The sequence below is a fragment of the Xyrauchen texanus genome, chromosome 37 (assembly GCF_025860055.1).
Source record: "Xyrauchen texanus isolate HMW12.3.18 chromosome 37, RBS_HiC_50CHRs, whole genome shotgun sequence".
NCBI lineage: Eukaryota > Metazoa > Chordata > Actinopteri > Cypriniformes > Catostomidae > Xyrauchen > Xyrauchen texanus.
In genome coordinates this window covers 39118206-39138900 of record NC_068312.1, presented here as the reverse complement: position 1 = coordinate 39138900, position 20695 = coordinate 39118206, and the positions used below count along the sequence as shown (strand labels likewise).

At 41.1% G+C, this 20695-nt stretch overlaps 2 protein-coding genes across 3 annotated transcripts; one reads left to right on the top strand and one right to left on the bottom strand.

Moving 5' to 3' along the window:
- Nucleotides 1-185: 185 nt before the first annotated feature.
- mfsd14bb (major facilitator superfamily domain containing 14Bb) lies at nucleotides 186-11493 on the bottom strand. 2 transcript variants are annotated; one of them, XM_052107837.1, is made up of 12 exons: nucleotides 11337-11493; nucleotides 10494-10586; nucleotides 10092-10154; nucleotides 8842-8969; nucleotides 8152-8266; nucleotides 5572-5790; nucleotides 5383-5496; nucleotides 5153-5224; nucleotides 4957-5069; nucleotides 4730-4827; nucleotides 2179-2327; nucleotides 186-2096 (listed from the first exon to the last, which is right to left on the bottom strand). In XM_052107837.1, exons 1-12 carry the CDS (start codon nucleotides 11367-11369, stop codon nucleotides 1881-1883), a joined length of 1413 nt encoding a protein of 470 aa, XP_051963797.1. In that variant the 5' UTR covers nucleotides 11370-11493; the 3' UTR covers nucleotides 186-1880. The 2 variants fall into 2 exon arrangements, with proteins under 2 accessions (XP_051963797.1, XP_051963796.1); XM_052107836.1 differs by having other exon boundaries at nucleotides 193-2096; nucleotides 10494-10589.
- Nucleotides 11494-13886: 2393 nt separating this feature from the next.
- Nucleotides 13887-20280, top strand: spinb (spindlin b). Its single transcript, XM_052107863.1, has 5 exons — nucleotides 13887-14091; nucleotides 17726-17812; nucleotides 17916-17967; nucleotides 18059-18552; nucleotides 19650-20280. The coding sequence occupies exons 2-5, from the start codon at nucleotides 17758-17760 to the stop codon at nucleotides 19835-19837; spliced, it is 789 nt and encodes a 262-aa protein (XP_051963823.1). The 5' UTR covers nucleotides 13887-14091; nucleotides 17726-17757; the 3' UTR covers nucleotides 19838-20280.
- The last annotated feature ends 415 nt before the right edge of the window (nucleotides 20281-20695 follow it).

Below are 20695 nucleotides of genomic sequence, written 5' to 3'. Positions count from 1 at the left end.
TTTTTCTCAGGAATTCTGCTTATGATTATGCTATAAGAGGTGTAAAAGCTTTTAGTGTTTTACCAATAAATAATTCCCATTGAGCAGCGACTGGATCTGCTGAATACATGAAGAGAGTCAAAATGAAAAATTAATAGAAGATATAATATATTTAAAAAAAGATTACAAAAAATAACTAAACATCATAACATGATGACTGATGTGAAAAAAAATGTCATTTATTTGTTAAATTTTTGCACTTCTGTTTTTGCTGTTCAAAACAACTTAACTCACGCTTTACACGTATGTGTATGTACTGGATATCATAGAACATTATACATATATGTTACGCATATGTTGGGCAATTCCATGGAAATGTCAACTACATCATGAAAAATAATAAGTTTTAATCAAAGGAACAAAACCCCCTTTAAATTCTGTATTATAGTAGTATAATGGACAATACCGTCCAGACCGCTAGGGGTGCCACTTGCTCACACAGCGCTGACTGAAGCACTGAAATGCAGATTCGATTTGAAAACGCATTCTTTTAAGGTTTAACAATCGTGCAAAACCATATCGCGATTTTAATCTGATCTCAGTCAGTCGTGCAGCGTTAATGGATATCATATCTACATCTCAGAAGTCGAAGTGAGTCAAAGCGTTTTGGATGGTTTTACCTCATCACGTATAGGTAAGAATACGTGAATACACTTTCACAACTGTGACATCTGTAACGCCAGTTTGCCCTCATTAATGTGAGAATGGGAAAGAATAAATATGACATGTTGTGAAAGACTGCCAACCCATTTACAAGTGGCCTGGAACTCCAACTAGGCCGCTTGTCTAATTTGCTCAATAATCTATTTATTATTATTATTATTATTATTATTATTTTTTTTACCCTAAAAGTGTATGTATGGGTAGCAAAAACAGTAAGTCCTAGAGACACCAAACTTGGCAGGATGGTCCCAAATCCCCCCGACAACTCAGGCGCATACACACACCCCCATCCGACCCTAGGGGGCGCTATAATAAACACTTTTACATTCTGGCTCATATCTTCACAACTGTAAGGTCTAGAATCAAAGTTCGTCAGGACAAACAAAACGTATATAGGAGATCATAATTTCTGGATTGTGCATTTTAATTCACAGAGATTAAACAAATTGTGTTGATAATTATAAATGAACCGATGGTTTTTCATATCTGCGTCAAACATTAATTTGGTCAAACATTGGCAGATAACCATCGGTGGCCAATACATCGGTGCATTCCTAGTTAAAACGAGCAAAGTTTGATTCGATCCTCTATTATAATGATTTTAAGACTCGGAGATCTGCAAAAGTACAGAACAGAATCATGAATTACTAAAGGAAGCCAATGTGGTCACTTGTGAGGTAGCAGCACTGTGTTGATTGGCTGGTGCTGAGGGGGAGGAGTTACAGGGTAAATGATTAGCTTTTTAATCATTAAACCTTCTAATTAATTTAACAAAGCAAAAAGTGAACTAAAGATATTTTGTGCAATTTATTGAAAAGATATTTACTTCTGTGAAAATAAATGCTCTTAATTAACTGCGTGCAGTCAGCCTCATTTACATTTGATTAAAACTTTGCCACTATGACATTATAATTATTGCAAGTTTATCTCAGAGGTTAAAGTTCATCAGGAATATATTACATTAAAGGACACTGGCTGACTACGGTTTACATTCAGATATACGGCAGCACATGTACTATGCCAAAATACGCAGAAGGCACATTCTCTTTCAAACACCAACGAATAAACAAATATGATAAAAACAAAACAAAAAGACAGACGTTCAGTCATTCAGAGACACTGCTGGAGTAAAAACTTGTCAAACCCAGATTGGGGGTTCTGGTTCTGGGTTCCAGCGTCTATAAGCTGGTGTCCTGTAACAGCGGTTCGTTGTCTTCATCGCTAACAGGAACCGAACTGTTCCCCAGCCCGCCGCTCACCGGTTCCGTCATCACTCGCGAGCTGCAGGTCTTCACTACGGGAGCGTCATGGGCCGGAATGAAGATCGCCACCAACAGAGCCAACAGAACCGTGCACGCTCCGAACAGGAAGGGAGGACCCGGAATAACTGACTTCTGTAAGACAAAAGTCGCTCGAGTTGATATAAACCGCTGATATAAACAACACAATACTGATGAAGTCATGTGGCTCTCGGACCTCTTCGGTGTCGGGTGAGACGGGGTTCGGGTCAACCGGACTCGTCGCTTTCAGTTCCACATTAAAGAGGAAGAATATGAATCCAAACAGAGCCGGACCGAGTCCATTGCACAGACCACGAATCCCTGTGATCATTCCCTGAACCGCTCCTGATAACAACACACACACATCTGATTAAATCACATGACATACTAAAGTCATCAAAACAAATGGAAGTATGGGATTTATCAAAGTCTCTTTCAAGGCAAGTCAGTCCACTCTGCGGCTATCTTTGGAACACTCCCGCACAGCTACTTTCTAAGTGGCATAAAGTGCAGCTCCTGTCTACTTGAACGGGGAAAGACCAAAATCTCCAAAACAGTTGCTCAAGATTATGATCAAAGAACATGTTTCAAATCAGCAGTAAAATCTGACAATACTGGAATCGTAAATTGTGCTTCTTTAGCTCAGATTACACCAAAAAAAATAAAATAATAAATCGCTGTTTTACAGGATGATCCAGTTAATGCAACAGATGATTGACAGGCGATGTCTGTATTTAAAAGGTGATTTATACCTGTAAAGTGGGACTTCCTTTTCTACATCCGCCATATTGGGCGTTCCAATTTTTCCCATTCATTTAGTGGTCCGTCTCGGGCTAGTAAAGTCTGTCACCCGAGCCTAAAGGGATCTGGCAAGTTCAGGTCGGGTTTGAAATTACATTTATTGAAAATTGTAACACTGATGTTTAATTTGAAGACGTGCACTCACTCCTATACATGCAAGACCACTGTCTGTTTTTGTGTGCATCTGCACTTTAAATAAATTAATATTGTGCGAAGTAAACGCACGCTAGACAGACATCTTTGACCGCTGCGCCACATCTAGCTGTATTTAAATTCTTAAAAAAAGCATCTCTTCTTGATTCGATGCTCTGAAGTTCACGACTTCATTTGACTGGTAAATTGTTACACATGATTCCAGATTGTTCAGCTCTCGATAAACGGTTCAATTGTGTTCTTACGTTCTCGTGGACTCTTTCGACGTCTTCATCCACCGCCGAAGGTCAATTTCAATAATCAAGAACACAAGTACCAAGAATGCATAAAATTACCCGGATGTGTTAATTTTTCTTTTTTTGATTTTCTCCCCAAACTGGAATGCCCAATTCCCAATGCACTCTAATGGTGCGTTCACATACATTGCGAAGAATATTTCCACCTCGCATTGCTCGTGCGTGTTTAAACACTGGATTATAGTCGTGTGTTTAAACTGGCGTTCGCGTGAGTAACGGGAACCCGCGAGTATTCCCGCTTCTCTTCCGGAAAATGACAGGAGGCGGGGCTTCTACGACTTGGTTCATAGTAAAGTTCAACCAATAGCTGGAATCAAGTATACGCGCATATTTTCAGAACTTACAAGGTCGTCCAACTTCCTCGCTCACTTTCCTTTTTTCGCCGGTCTCTGTACATGTACTTTTTCATCCATTTTTCCAGATTTCTTCTGCTACTATGTCAGTGACATCCGGACAATCTCAGTGCAGATAGGATTTTGCGACAACGCGTCATGCGGATGAAACGATTTTGCGTATTCGAGTCACGCCATTCATGCCGCGTACGAATTCGCGTCTAGTTTAATCTTTGAAATTAGCTTTGTATGTAATCGTGCTGCACGAAACGCTTCGTGTTGTATGCGAACGCACCATTAGTCCTCGTGGTGCCGTTGTTACTCGCCTCAATCCGAGTGCCGGCGGACGAATCTCAGTTGCCTCCGCGTCTGAGACCGTCAATCCGCGCATCTTACCACGTGACATGTTGAGCGCATTACCGTGGAGACGTAGCGCGTGCGAGGCTTCACGCTATTCTCCACGGCATCCACACACAACTCGCCACACGCCCCACCGAGAGCGAGAACCACATTATAGCGACCACGAGGAGGTTACCCCATGTGACTACCCTCCTTAGCAACCAGCCAATTTGGTTGCTAAGGAGACCCTACTGGAGTCACTCAGCATGCCCTGGATTCAAACTAGCGACTCCAGGTGTGATAGTCAGCATCAATACTCGCTGAGATACCCAGACCCTCCCTAGCAACCGGGCCAATTTGGTTGCTAAGGAGACCTGACTGGAGTCACTCAGCACGCCCTGGATTCAAACTCTCGACTCCAGGTGTGATAGTCAGCGTCAATACTCGCTGAGATACCCAGACCCTCCCTAGCAACCGGGCCAATTTGGTTGCTAAGGAGACCTGACTGGAGTCACTCAGCACGCCCTGGATTCAAACTCACGACTCCAGGTGTGATAGTCAGCGTCAATACTCGCTGAGATACCCAGACCCTCCCTAGCAACCGGGCCAATTTGGTTGCTAAGGAGACCTGGCTGGAGTCACTCAGCACGCCCTGGATTCAAACTCACGACTCCAGGTGTGATAGTCAGCGTCAATACTCGCTGAGATACCCAGACCCAAACCTTTGATCATTTTGACCTCTAAGAACAACAGTGTGGATGTTACCGTCAGCTGTGTAATGGCAGCGCCTCTCACAGGCTTGTTCACGTTATGAACTGGTTCTTACCCTGCTGGTCATGGTCGGTGCAGCGGGACACCAGCGCGCTCACTGCAGGAAAGGTGATACTGGACATGGCAGCGACCGCACCAGCTGCCCACACCATCCTGCAGACGATTAAAACACAAACACAAGTGTTACGTTAAACAGAACAACAGCCTGAGCCTTTAGCAACCACTGCTGAGGTGTCTGATCGGAGCAAAAGAAATGTCAAAATGATTTAAAATGAAACTAACCAGGGTTCTGATCCGAAGCCATACCAGGCCAGCTGGAACAGCTGAAATCCGAGACCCAGTAATACAGTGCTTTTATTTCCAATTTTCTTCATTAAAAAGCTTAAAAGTAACGTCTGCGGAAAAGACAGATAAAAAACGTTATCAGAGCGGATTCTCAGAGTAAAACGATTTGTTTCTGTTAAAGTGCGTTTCAAACCTGCGCTATGATGGACAGAATCCCAACCATCGCTATAAACCCTGCAATCGCTTCGGAGGAAAAGTTAATGACCTGAAAAATCAACACACACTTTCAAATGATACAAAATGACAAAGAGAAGAATTACCCGTTAATGTCTGATGCCGTTTTGTCACACTGAACTATGTCACATTATTAAAGGACGATGGGTGTTTTTTATATTGACTTTATATCTACAAGGATTCGCGCACCTGTCCCAGATAGAGGAAAAAGCTGGAATACTGTCCGGCTTCAGGCAGATACGACAGGAACACTGTGACACAGATGAGCAGCACTGTCGAGTCTTTTCCAACCTTCCGCAAAGACTGACAGGAAGAAAGAGTTTCAGCGATGCTTCACAACAACAAAACTGTTACGAGCAGAACAAGTGTGCGACTCACAGCAAACGGATCGGCCTGCTCCCAGGATATGGGAAAACCCAACGATGACAATCTCATTTTATCAGGAAGTGACTCCGGAACGACCAGCAGAATGAAGAGAATATCCAGCACAGTGATTATAGTGGCGAGCAGCACCACCAGACTGTCTCCATACCGGACCGACAGGAACGCTCCGATTGCCGGACTCGTCACTAAACTCGCCGCAAACGTCGCAGAGACCTGAAACCAGAAGACCAACAGACAGTCCTGATGCAAACACTGTGGACTACACATACTCGATGATGATGTTGTTGAAGCATCATGGGTGGCAAAATCTGAAATATCTGCAAGACGAGGATATATGGATATATAGTTCATATTACAATATTATTGCAATTCTTTATTTTTGATGTATTGCGATTCAAAACTGTGACACGTGAGGGATAAGCTGGTTATGGTGGCACAATAAACCCCGACAGGGTGATCAGGACCCCGACGCTAAGCGGAGACGCTTGTATCATCCTGAAGGGGTTAATTAAGCGATCACAACCAGCTGACTGTACATGATCCCGCTTATAACACGCCTACTAACCAAATAAATAAATACATGGATATAAAATATTGATTTGCATTGAAATTATGTAATTTGAGAAGAAATAAATGGCTGAACCGCTGGAATGCACAGATCTGTTGGGGTTTATTTTGAGAAAATGACCGTCTGACTTCTCAATATTCATCTTATTTCAAGACGACTTGCCAAATAAACAAATAACTGCACATGAAACGTTGATTTGAGTTGAAGTTATTTTATTAGGTCACTTGTAGAGATCGTACAGTGATCGGAGAAGCAGAGACGATGTGCGGTTGTTACTGAGAAACATCTGACCACTAGATGGCGCCACTGACCAATCAGAATCCAGTATTCCAGAGAGCCATGTAATAAATTATGATATTTTACTCACTGTTTCTCATCGTCATAAGACTTCAGAGAGCTGTTACCAAAATCACCAAATGCATTGTTTTATTTATTTATTTATTTATTTTTATTTCATTCCCTTTTTCTTCCCAATTTGGAACGCCCAATTCCCAATACTTAGTAGGTCCTCGTGGTAGCGCGGTTACTCGCCTCAATCAGGGTGGTGGAGGACAAGTCTCAGTTGTCTCCCCTTCTGAGACCGTCAATCGGCGCATCTTATCACGTGACTCGTTGTGCATGACACCATGGAGACTCACAGCATGTGGAGGCTCATGCTACTCGCCACGATCCACACACAACTCACCACACGCCCCATTGAGAGAACCACTAATCACCACCACGAGGAGGTTACCCCATGTGACTCTACCCTCCCTAGCAACCAGGCCAATTTGGTTACCCCATGTGACTCTACCCTCCCTAGCAACTGGGACAATTTGGTTACCCCATGTGTCTCTACCCTCCCTAGCAACCGGGACAATTTGGTTACCCCATGTGTCTCTACCCTCCCTAGCAATCGGGACAATTTGGTTACCCCATGTGACTCTACCCTCCCTAGCAACCGGGACAATTTGGTTACCCCATGTGACTCTACCCTCCCTAGCAACCGGGCCAATTTGGTTACCCCATGTGTCTCTACCCTCCCTAGCAACCGGGACAATTTGGTTACCCCATGTGACTCTACCTTCCCTAGCAACCGGGACAATTTGGTTACCCCATGTGACTCTACCCTCCCTAGCAACCGGGACAATTTGGTTACCCCATGTGTCTCTACCCTCCCTAGGAACCGGGCCAATTTGGTTACCCCATGTGTCTCTACCCTCCCTAGCAACCGGGCCAATTAGGTTAACCCATGTGTCTCTACCCTCCCTAGCAACCGGGCCAATTTGGTTACCCCATGTGTCTCTACCCTCCCTAGCAACCGGCCAATTTGGTTACCCCATGTATCTCTACCCTCCCTAGCAACCGGGACAATTTGGTTACCACATGTGACTCTACCCTCCCTAGCAACTGGGCCAATTTGGTTACCCCATGTGACTCTACCCTCCCTAGCAACTGGACCAGTTTGTTATTAACTGGTTACCAAAATTCTAAAATAATGTTTTCACTCTGGAACGATTGAAAGGGATTTCGTTCCTCTTTTCGGTTGTGTTCTGCCATTAATTTTTTATTTTCAGTTTTCGTTCCTTGAACCGTTTTTAGTCCCTGAATGTGACAAACCAAACTCTGGATTTGAAGGCAGATTTTCAAAAGTATCGATGCTTTAAACAAATTTCTGTGTCTCAGCGGTAAAGCAGAATAACTGCGCCATCTAATGGACAGTTGTTGAAGTACTAGAACTAGTTTATTTCCCCCTTGACCATAAAATGAATGTTGACAAATATACAGTAAAAAGCGACTATCAAAACAAAATCATAAGATATTGAAAAATATTGCAATGCTTTAACATATCGATTTTTCCCCCACCTCTAAAAACAAACTCGTTGGGGTTTTGCAATATACATCCATATTTTATCCTCACTTCAATGCAAATATTGATGGTTTGATTAGATAATCAAGTGTTCTCAACTGAAAGCATGCAAAGAGAAATGCAACAATATGGAAACGACTAAGATGCACGCACTTACCAGTCCATACGCTGTGCTTCTCTCATGTTCTTCTGTAATATCAGCCACATACGCAAATATAACAGAAAAAGTAACAGAGAAAAGTCCAGAAACTGACATCAGAGCAAAAAACCACCTGCAGAGAACAGACACAAACATAGAAACACAAATCATTTATGCTACGAGTGATAAATGCATCGAATATTTATAGTTCAGCCACAGAGAAATCAAGCTTTTAAACTAAAAATGAAACAATCATGACAAAGTCTTTCTGTGAATCTGCGAATCAATCTTTAAAGCTTTTTGTGCTTGTGTAGAATGAGCAGCCATTGAGTTTGAAACACGGCCGGTGGGCTTTAGTCACATGAGAACCATGTGATGTCATAAACACACTCACACACAAACACACACTATACACACACACACACACACATACACAAACACACACTACACACACACACACACACACTTACACACATTACACACAAACACACTCACACGCATTACACACACACACACACAAACACACTCACACGCATTACACACACACACAAACACACACTATACACACACACACTCAGACACATTATACACACACACACACATTATACACACACATACACACTCAAACATTACGCACACACACACACAAACACACTATACACACACACTACACACACACACACACACACACACACACACGGCTCGTACCATGGGCTGATCCTCATTAGTGGGATGGGGGCACAGGTGAAAAACACTGTGACCAGCAGGAAGGACTTTCTGCCCCAAACATCAGACAAGGCACCGATCAGAGGAGCACTCATGAACGACAACAAACCCTGCAAACACACGGCAGTTAATACAACACACACATTTATGACACAGAAGAAGAATCAAGAAATGTCTGCCTCTTTATTAATCAATGAAAGCAGTGTTGGTGAATGAGTGTTCAGCCTTTAACTATCAAAATGATTAAGAACTGTTTCACAATATGATTGGAGCATGTCAGAAAGTAACAGTGGACACAAACACTTGATGATGTCATGCTGTTCACCTCTTCAACTCTGGTGCATCTTTGGCTGCTTCCTGCTACTTTTTACACCTCAATTTAAAAGCTCACCTTACACACATACAGTGGTCTAATTGCATAAAGTTGCTCTCATTTGACAGACAACCCCCCCCCCCCCCAATAGCTCATAATATGAGTCTCAGACGTGGAGGCAACTGAGAGTCACTACGTCTCCACGGTAACGCACTCATCAAGTCACGTGATAAGATGCGCGGATTGCCGGTCTCAGACGTGGAGGCAACTGAGTCACTACGTCTCCACGGTAACGCGCTCATCAAGTCACGTGATAAGATGCGCGGATTGGCGGTCTCAGACGCGGCGGCAACCGAGAGTCACTACGTCTCCACGGTAACGCACTCATCAAGTCACGTGATAAGATGCGCGGATTGGCGGTCTCAGACGTGGAGGCAACTGAGAGTCACTACGTCTCCACGGTAACGCACTCATCAAGTCACGTGATAAGATGCGCGGATTGGCGGTCTCAGACGTGGAGGCAACTGAGTCACTACGTCTCCACGGTAACGCACTCATCAAGTCACGTGATAAGATGCGCGGATTGGCGGTCTCAGACGCGGAGGCAACTGAGAGTCACTACGTCTCCACGGTAACGCGCTCATCAAGTCACGTGATAAGATGCGCGGATTGGCGGTCTCAGACGCGGCGGCAACCGAGAGTCACTACGTCTCCACGGTAACGCGCTCATCAAGTAATTTGTGACATGGAGGCTTTCAGGTCTTATTTGTTATTTTATGTAACAAATGCCAAAGTGATGAGAGTTATTGGAAAAGTTCAGATTCTAAGCTTTGAATGGTACCACATCTGCATGATTCGTGTCTCCAGGGACTTGCGCAGAGTTGAAGCGGTTAAAGATCAACAGATGAGCTGAATGTACCTTCACTCCCTGGATGAGGCCGTTCATGAGAAACGTGTGCTGTGGAAATGTTTCATGCAGGACCTGAAATGAAGAAAAGCATTTATGGATTCACAGAGGCAGCCATAGAGTTTCTCTTTGACAGGAGCATCAGTTCTTTAGGTACTGTTTGCATTGGGACATGAATCATCTCCTGAATATTTTGTTTATTATTTGCATCTGCATCAGGTTTCTTCTCAATCCTGAAGAGAGACTTTCACTTCTTACTGAATAGAACAGAAACTGACGCCACATACAGAGAACAAAAGCGTGACTGTATTATGAGCTTTAAACAAAGTGCAAGTGATGCAATAAATGTTAAAAAAGCAGATAATAATGACTTCATATAGACTATAGTCACAGTTGTGTTTTGGAAGGACTCACTGTCAGCATCGGTGTGGTCAGGAGACCCCAGGCGAAAAACTCCAGGAAGATCACCACCACTGCATGGGTCACCTTCGCCCGACCAACAGTGCGCTGCTGCAATCAAATATTCTGTTTCATTAGCATGAATGGTAAACAAACCATTAAACTAAAATCCACATTCATGTGAAAACTTTAAATAAGTGCAGTAGAGGAGACTGGAAAGTCTTTCAAACGGTATTTATATCAAACCACATGTAACTCTATGAAGAAGATCCCTAGTTTTCACCACACATTGAATGCTTACTACCATATTTGCCATGTGACATGATATTTCCTTTACGTGCACAGTGGTTACTGTAAATAAGCACCGCATTTTACCTATATGCAGAGAAGTTGATGCACAGAACCACCCAGTTTTTCCTTATATATATGTGTGTGTGTGTGTGTGTGTTTGTGTGTGGTATAAATTGCCATTCTGCAACATGTTGCTTTTAATAATATTATAATTACATCACAAGACAATTGTATACATTTGTTGCCATGACGACGCGACGCAACTGTAAAAATTACTATATAAACAACTTTACAGCTCGAAGAATTAATTTTAAAGTGTTTTTATAAATTTACAAGCGTCACATTTTTGTCCTTAAACCCTCCAAAAATGTACCCTCAACCCCCATTGACTTCCATTGTAAGTGTCTCACTGGAACACACATTTGTGCTTTTATTAAAGAAAAGTAGCGACGATACGAAATTAATTTTTGTTGTAATCATTATTATGCCACATATACTGTCGATTGACCATAACTTGAATTGAACTTGAAATATTCCTTTAAATTACTGAATATTGAAATCTCTCACTCGGATATCTTTGACCAGCATTATGTTTTCCATCGTCAACGATCACATTGTGTTCGATCTGTCAATCATCCTGATCACATTTAATGAAGATATTTTAATAATTTCAGCGGCTCTTCTACTTCATAACATGAACATTCCTCAACATTAACTTCCTGCTTCCGGCTGCGCGGGAGTTGATTTCATAATAAGAGTCTTTTGACGACGACACGTCAATCTGAAGAGAATCTGTTTATATTCATCCCTCCTCCACAATTTAACTGGATCTGGAGGTACAACATGGAATAAAAACATCATTAACGAAATACGTGACTCTAGTTTCAAATGTCCTGCATGCAACAGATAATTTTATCAGAATGTTTCCCCAAGCATTTGTTTCTTCTAAAATACCCAACATTTCTTATACGTATCACTTACATAGTCATAGAAGTCGTTCGGGATTGGGATTAAACTGATTGCGCTTTATCTTTTGATTTATTAAAAGAACCAGCTCATAAAAATCAATAATTTGGGAATCGGAATGCACTGGGCACGTTTGATTCAGTAAAAACGTCCTTCTCATAGGAATCATTCATTTGGGAATCGGAATGCACTGGGCACGTTTGATTCAATGACAAGATCCGGCTCATAGGAATCGTTCGTTTTGGAATCGGAATGCACTGGGCACGTTTGATTCAATGACAAGATCCGGCTCATAGGAATCGTTCGTTTGGGAATCGGAATGCACTGGGCACGTTTGATTCAATAAAAAGATCCGGCTCATAGTAATCGTTCATTTGGGAATCCGAATGCACTGCGCACGTTTGATTCAATAAAAAGATCCGGCTCATATGAATCGTTCATTTGGGAATCGGAATGCACTGGGCACGTTTGATTCAATAAAAAGATCCGGCTCATAGGAATCGTTCGTTTGGGAATCGGAATGCACTGGGCACGTTTGATTCAATAAAAAGATCCGGCTCATAGGAATCGTTCGTTTGGGAATCGGAATCCACTGGGCACGTTTGATTCAATAAAATATCCGGCTCATAGGAATCGTTCGTTTTGGAATCGGAATGCACTGGGCACGTTTGATTCAATAAAAAGATCCTTCTCATAAGAATCAGTTGTTTGGGAATCAGAATGCACTGGGCACATTTGAATCAATAAAAAGATCTGGCTCATAGGAATTGTTCGTTTGGAATCTGAAGCACTTCCACCAAGCATGACTCACTTTGATACCAAAACCCAATTGGAAAAATTGGAGACCGATTACCCTCTTAAATAATGATTACAAAATTCTAGCTTTAATTTTAGCAAAAAGAATTAAAGATGTCCTTAATTGTAATATCAATGAATCACAATCAGGTTTAATGGGAAAACGTCACATTACGAATTATATAACATTAGTCCTTGATATTTTAGATTACGAGGATCTCATCCCCAATGATAGGGATGTTCGGAAACTCACGAAGATTCGATTTGTCACGTGGAGTAAGACAAGGCTGTCCTATATCTCCATATTTATTCTTGCTTGCCTCGCAATTTTTAGCTATACATAATTCCAGTAGTAATTTACAAGGTATTACAATTGACGATAGACAAATGATTATTTGATGTGCTGATGACACGCCTTTGTTTTTGAATGATGCCTCTCAAATCCCTTTAGCTTTAAGATTGATTGATTCCTTTCCCAGAGCTTCTGGTCTGCATCTAAATATGAACAAATGTCTGTTAATGTCAATTAAAAGCTGTAATGTTCCCTCTATATGCAATATCCCTGTGAAAGATCAAGTTACATACTTAGGAATTGTAATTAATAAAGACCGAGGAAGACTACTTTCTAAAGCTGAAGGATTGTCGAGGCTAACGTATCCAGCTCTCTCCTTGGAGGTTGATAAAGGGACACAATGGTGGTGACTGTGGGGATCAAACCAGCAACCTTCTGATTACAGTCATTTAGACCACTACGCCACCAGCACTGTGAATTGCTGTTTCTGTCCCGCTCCTGAGGAAGATGTCCTTCACTTGTTTTGGCAATGTACCCACACAGAGACATTTTGGTCAGATTTGTTCATGTTTATCCAATCTTATTTTGTAAGTGACTTTTCTTTCTGCTTTAAAGATGTTTTCTTTGGTTTGTTTGACTACTCAAAAGAGAAAACAGGACAATATTACATCATTCATTTGTGTTTCCTTCTAGCTAAATTTCACATACATAAGCAAACCTGTACTGGCTCTAAACCTCTTTTCTCTATTCAAAGATGATGTAAATAAATACATGGAAACTATCCAAAGCTCTGTTAATCCCAAAGCATTGAACACTGTATCTATATTCATCCTTTTTGTCCTCTTAAAGTAAATGCATTGTTTTTGTTTTTTTTACCCTGGCAAATTATTTGTATTTGTGCATCTTTGTCTTTTTTTGTTTAGTTTTTACATGTTTATCTGTATTGCTTTTATGCTTTTTGATATTTAATAAATAAAATAAAATAAAAAAAAAATTAAAAAAAAGTTTGATTCACTAAAAAGATCCGGCTCATAAGAATCAATCGTTCCGGAATCATTCGTTTATTTACTCGGGCTGCTGTTCTCGCGCGCTCACGTTTACTTTGTTCTACTTTGCGCGTCCCCGCGCTGTGCAGAAATACGCTCTCGCGGGAAACTGGCTTCGGATTTATTAGTTTGGCCGTTTATTATATTTGTAATAAGTCAAGCTAAGATTAAACATCAATGGAGTTTGGAGCAACTACACACAGATGAGAAACGGAGACGTGAGGTGTGTGTTCGTGTGTTTGTGTTTGTGTCTTGTTGTTTAGTACGGGTAACACGTGGTCAAGCGGTCAGTAGCACACAGAGAGTTTAAATGTAAACATAACACTAAAGTTAAATTACACTTCACACTTAAAGACTTTCAGTGTCGATGGAGTTTCGGAATGTTCTAGAAAACACCTTTTTTTGTCTGAAAATCTAGTGTAATCTAGTAGCCTACACGCAATTTTTGGGCATTAAGAGGCATTTGCAGAATTGTTGAGCATTGTGTTCTTTAAATAATATATATATAATTGTGTTGTGTTCTATGAATGCACTCACCCCTACAGAAAAGTGCCAGATAGCATATATATATATATATATATATGTATATGTGTGTATAAGTATATGTATGTACATGTATATATATGTATATATACACTCACCTAAAGGATTATTAGGAACACATACTAATACTGTGTTTGACCCCCCCTTTCGCCTTCAGAACTGCCTTAATTCTACGTGGCATTGATTCAACAAGGTGCTGAAAGCATTCTTTAGAAATGTTGGCCCATATTGATAGGATAGCATCTTGCAGTTGATGGAGATTTGTGGGATGCACATCCAGGGCACGAAGCTCCCGTTCCACCACATCCCAAAGATGCTCTATTGGGTTGAGATCTGGTGACTGTGGGGGCCATTTTAGTACAGTGAACTCATTGTCATGTTCAAGAAACCAATTTGAAATGATTCGAGCTTTGTGACATGGTGCATTATCCTGCTGGAAGTAGCCATCAGAGGATGGGTACATGGTGGCCATAAAGGGATGGACATGGTCAGAAACAATGCTCAGGTAGGCCGTGGCATTTAAACGATGCCCAATTGGCACTAAGGGGCCTAAAGTGTGCCAAGAAAACATCCCCCACACCATTACACCACCACCACCAGCCTGCACAGTGGTAACAAGGCATGATGGATCCATGTTCTCATTCTGTTTACGCCAAATTCTGACTCTACCATCTGAATGTCTCAACAGAAATCGAGACTCATCAGACCAGGCAACATTTTTCCAGTCTTCAGCTGTCCAATTTTGGTGAGCTCTTGCAAATTGTAGCCTCTTTTTCCTATTTGCAGTGGAGATGAGTGGTACCGGTGGGGTCTTCTGCTGTTGTAGCCCATCCGCCTCAAGGTTGTGCGTGTTGTGGCTTCACCAATGCTTTGCTGCATACCTCGGTTGTAACGAGTGGTTATTTCAGGCAAAGTTGCTCTTCTATCAGCTTGAATCAGTCGGCCCATTCTCCTCTGACCTCTAGCATCAACAAGGCATTTTTAGCCCACAGGACTGCCGCATACTGGATGTTTTTCCCTTTTCACACCATTCTTTGTAAACCCTAGAAATGGTTGTGCGTGAAAATCCCAGTAACTGAGCAGATTGTGAAATACTCAGACCGGCCCGTCTGGCACCAACAACCATGCCACGCTCAAAATGGCTTAAATCACCTTTCTTTCCCATTCTGACATTCAGTTTGGAGTTCAGGAGATTGTCTTGACCAGGACCACACCCCTAAATGCATTGAAGCAACTGCCATGTGATTGGTTGATTAGATAATTGCATTAATGAGAAATTGAACAGGTGTTCCTAATAATCCTTTAGGTGAGTGTATGTGTATATATATATATATAAGTATTCATGTTGATGAATTTATGAATATGTTAAAGTTTAAAATGACATTAATTTCCCCCATAAGTAGACCTGTTAGCTAGAGACTATAATCACAAAATAAAGGAAAGCATAAATAAAACAGAAGAGTTACACACTTCTAATAACATGAACATTATTTTGCTGAATTGCTAATGTCATTTCTGGTGTGTGACGTCATCGATGTTCAATTCACCTAATGACATAGTGGGGTGGATTCATGTTTCAATAGTTAAAGGAATATTCCGGGTTCAATACGAGTTCAGCTCAGTCGACAGCATTCGTGTCATAATGTTGATTATTAACACAGAAATTAATTTAGTCTCGTTCCTCCTTTTCTGTATAAAAGCTCAAATGTGTGTTCCAGTGAGACACTTATAAAGTCAATGGGGGCAATTTTTAGAGGGTTTAAACACAGAAATGTGAATCTTATAATTTTATAAAAGCACTTACATTAATTATTATTTGAGCTGGGTTAGGGTTAGGCCGTTAATCGTCATTTACGGTCATTTTAGGGTTTAGATCATCACGTCGTCATGGCAACCGAGTGTATAATCGTCTCTATCTTCACACAGATGTGGTTAATAAGTGATTTAATGACAGTAAAATCATGTTAACACACATATTGTTTATGTCTTGTGTCTATACTTGTGAAACAGTATTTTAATGTTTACAGATTAAACCCCATTGACTTGCATTGGAAGTGTCTCACTGCAACACACATTTAAAGAAAAGGAGGAACGAGTTGAAATTAATTTGTGTGTTAATAATCAACATTATGACACAAATACTGTCGACTGAGATGAATATTTCTGAAGCTTAATTGTTTGGGGGACATGTAGAAATCCAGTGATGTAGCACTTATATGTGTTAAATGTGACTGACAGTTCTGGGGATGTGAGGAAATGACACTAGTGAAAAAAAATGTACAATAAATATTATTAAACAATTGAGAAATTATTGAAAATTTTAGTTATTTAAAATAGGATTTTTAGGCCCCTAGCAGTGTGTAACATGCCTTTTAAAATGATTAACATTATAAATATCACAATATGTACTGGGGGATTGTAGGAGTGACCATCCGACTTGACTATATACGCGTCATCCAAGTGTGCCGCACAAGCCCTCAAAAGTGAAGCCAAAACGTCTGGATCGCCCCCCGGTGGCTGGTCCTAGTATAGGTCATAAGCCCCGCCTCCCCATGTTATTCAACGGGACGTGAGACCAACTAAACAATTAAATTACACTTCACATATCTTTTTTCCAAAGATAGTTTCTGTCATTTACTGTCGTTTCTATCACGTTGATGTCATTTCAAGTGTTTGTTTTCAAAATAAGTTTGTTTTTAGTTATTTGATGCTATAAAAACGCTGCTGTGACATCATGATTGACAGCTGTGATTGACAGGTTCTCTGAGTGAAGTAGTCACTGAAGCACCAACTGACTTTTTTCGGGATCTTCGGAGGACTGAGGAGATTGGAGCTTTAAATGTAATATCTACATTTCTATAATTCATTATTTCACACCATCATAAGTCAAAAGTGCAGGCGTGTGCTTGCGATTGATTCAGCGAGAGTGAGGCGGGGCCTTGATTTTGCTGGCTTTACTTCCTGCTCACTACTACGCAGGTCTGGTCCCGAAATCGCAACTGCGCAGACTCGAGTCCCAAGATGTCAGCGCCATATCGGGACACTGGCGGCTTCAGTTCTCACCAATGGAAAAGAGCGAAGGGGCGTCGCCCATCTTTTTTTACAGTCTATGGCGTCACCGTGTAGCAGCCGATTATGTTAATAACATTTCTGAACTGATAACGTAATAACTTTTTGCCCGTATTATAATAAGATATTACATTATCGACTTTTACTACAATCATTGTAGTAGCACTTTTATGGTAGTGTATAATGCCCAGAAAAGCACTCTAGGTTGGCAGCTTTTAAGTTGTAACAACTATGTCTGCATACAGGACGACCTTCAGAGTTTGATTGGATTTGTGGGATGGAGTCTTCATATAGAAAACGCTCCGGTTCACATCGCTCCGAAGACACCGGAGGTGAAACACAGATCTGTGTGATTACCAAATTAACCCCAATTATTCTGATCAAGTAGACCCCTGTTCATCCTGTTATTGATGTATTTGTGCTCTTGTGTTTCAGTGCATGGAGTGGCGAGTGGCTGCTCAATCGTGAAGAAGAAGAGCTCGCACAAGTGAGTCAAGTTTGCTTTTCGTTTACAGTGGGATGAAATGTCATTTTAATCTGCTGTACTCTTCATGTAGACATCTCTTGTATCTTAACAGGCACAAACACTGGCACGGAGCGGATCACAGCGATCAAGTCGGACCTCCTCAGGAGAACATCGTGGGTTGTCGAATCCAGCACACGTGGAAAGAATTCAGCTACAGTCCAGCTTCGCAGTGGTCGGGGACGGTGCTAGTGCAAATCCTAGTGAACCCTTCGCTGTACCTTATCAAGTATGATGGCATTGACAGCGTCTACGGCCTTGAGATTTTCAAAGACAAGAGAGTTGAAAATCTGGAGATTGTACCCGCTAAGATTGCCCCGTTTCGGGTGAGTGACAGTCGTCTGGCGGACAGGCTGCTGGGCCGGGCGGTGGGACATCTGTTTGAAACGGAAGACGGGTCGAAGGATGAGTGGAGGGGTTTGGTTCTCTCTAGAGCTCCCAGTATGCCCAAGTGGTTCTTCATCACGTATGAGAAGGACCCAATACTGTACATGTACCAGCTGATGGAGGATTATAAAGGAGGCGACCTGCGGGTTCTGCCAGATACAGGTCAGTGAACTCAGTGGTCACTCTGTAGAGATCAGGGGTAATTGTAACATTGTTTGTTGAAAGAAACATTTAAATGTGTCAAAAGTAGGTGCAACATTAAACTGTTAACAGAAGTTTGAATGTAAACAATAGTTTGGATATTAAACCAGCATCTCCCATAAGAGCAGAGCAATTCATAATACTGTTGCTTTAATACTTAATTATATTACTTGTACAGCTCAAAACAGTAAAAGGTTCATTTGCCAAAAGGAATAATTGTAATTAATAAATCAATGGTTACGTTTAAAGTTGAGTCTGAATTGTTAAAGGGGCAGTTCATCCACAAATGATGATTCTCTCATCATTTGCCCGCCCTCATGCCATCCCAGAGGTGTGACTTTCTTTCTTCTGCACAACACAAATGAAGATTTTTAGAAGAATATTTCATCTCTGTAGGTCCATACAATGCAAGTGAATGGTGACCAGAACTTTGAAGCTCCAAAAAGCACATAAAGGCAGCATAAAAGTAATCAATAAGACTCCAGTGGTTTAATCCATGTCTTCAGAAGTGATATGATAGGTGTGGGTGAGAAACAGATCAAAATGTAAGTCCATACAATAAAAGTGAATGGTGACCAGAACTTTGATGCTCCAAAAAGAACATAAATGCAGCATAAAATAATCAATAAGACCCCAGTGGTTTAATCCATGTCTTCAGAAGCGATATGTTAGGTGTGGATGAGAAACAGTTCAATATGTAAGTCCATACAATGCAAGTGAATGGTGACCAGAACTTTAAAGCTCCAAAAAGCACATAAATGCAGCATAAAAGTACTCCATAAGATTCCAGTGGTTTAATCCATGTCTTCAGAAGTGATATGATAGGTGTGGGTGAGAAACAGATCAATATTTAAGCCATTGTTACTATAAAGCTCCTCTTTCACTTTCACATTCTGCTTTTGTATTTGTCCATTCGTATTCTGCCTGCATGTCGCCACCTACTGGTCGGGGCTGGTTAAAGGTGGAGATTTATCGTAAAAAAAGGACTTCAATATTGATCTGTTATTTGAATGTTTGAACGTTCATTGTTACAGTAATTGCCTTCCATGTTTCATCAGATGATCCAGCAGAGTTGTCAGAGCCGGGCAAAGCCTTCGACTCGCTGGTGGGCAAACAGGTGGAGTGTTTGAATAAAGATAACGCACAGAAGATGGGCACCATTATCCAACAGGTTCAAGCTAAACCGTCTGTTTACTTCATCAAGTTTGATGACGACTATCACATCTACGTCTATGACATGGTCTGATCATGAGTTTGCGGAATACTCCATCTTTATTTTCAGTGTTTTACAGTCAGTTTCTGTGATCACATTTTGTTTTTATCTTTTGCTATGACAAGACGTTTGTTGTTCATGCATGTACTTTATATGTAAATGCTCTGATGCTTCAAGTGTCCTTCTCTCTTGAACTACTGTATGTTGAACACAACTTTGATGTGTTTGAAGATACATAACGCTGGTCTGATTAAGGGCATGTGTGTTGTCATCTTTAGACACATGCTGAACTTAAAAGGCTGGTCGTGAGTGGACCGTTTGAGTTTAACAGTGTTGTTTGTTTCAAAAACATGTTGTGACCTAAGAGTAACATCACTTCAACGTTAAACTTCTTGCACTGTAAATAATATCTCAGTCTCTTCTGATATCATTCTGAAAAGAGACAAACTGTTAAATGCATTAATAATAAACACAATTTTCTTTACCATAAGGAGTTAATTCTTAAACATTCTCTTTGTTGCATCACAAACATTTTGTTGTGTTCCACATTTACATGCATCACATCATTTAACAGACACTTATCTTAAGTGACTTACGAATGAGGAACATCAAAGCAATTTCTCATACAAGTGCAACAATGTCTCAATATCTGTCATGTTTCAAGAGTAAGCTAGAGATGGACTAAAGAGAAACGTTGAGAGGTTTATTTGCAAATGTATAGGAAGCACTTATTTTCCCAGCAGTTTCACACTTGATGAATTGCATGCACCTGTTGATGAAAGCAATCTTCTATATGAAGACATTTCCTGTTGGAGGAAAGAATATCAGCTCAGTCTAGCAAATCCGGAGCTTCTCGTTGTCCCAGCAATACAACGTGACTTCACTATTGGG

Bases quoted from the DNA above. Each gene is read 5' to 3' on its own strand.
- mfsd14bb (XM_052107836.1), bottom strand. From the start codon at position 11,369: ATGGAAAACATAATGCTGGTCAAAGATATCCGA. The intron at 5,225-5,382 runs GTGCGCGAATCC...TTGATTTTTCAG, and splicing joins TTTTCCTCTATCTGGGACAG to GTCATTAACTTTTCCTCCGA. The intron at 5,070-5,152 runs GTTTGAAACGCA...TCTTTTCCGCAG, and splicing joins TTCTGTCCATCATAGCGCAG to ACGTTACTTTTAAGCTTTTT.
- spinb (XM_052107863.1), top strand. From the start codon at position 17,758: ATGGAGTCTTCATATAGAAAACGCTCCGGTTCACATCGCTCCGAAGAC. The intron at 17,813-17,915 runs GTGAAACACAGA...CTTGTGTTTCAG, and splicing joins TCGCTCCGAAGACACCGGAG to TGCATGGAGTGGCGAGTGGC. The intron at 17,968-18,058 runs GTGAGTCAAGTT...GTATCTTAACAG, and splicing joins AAGAAGAAGAGCTCGCACAA to GCACAAACACTGGCACGGAG.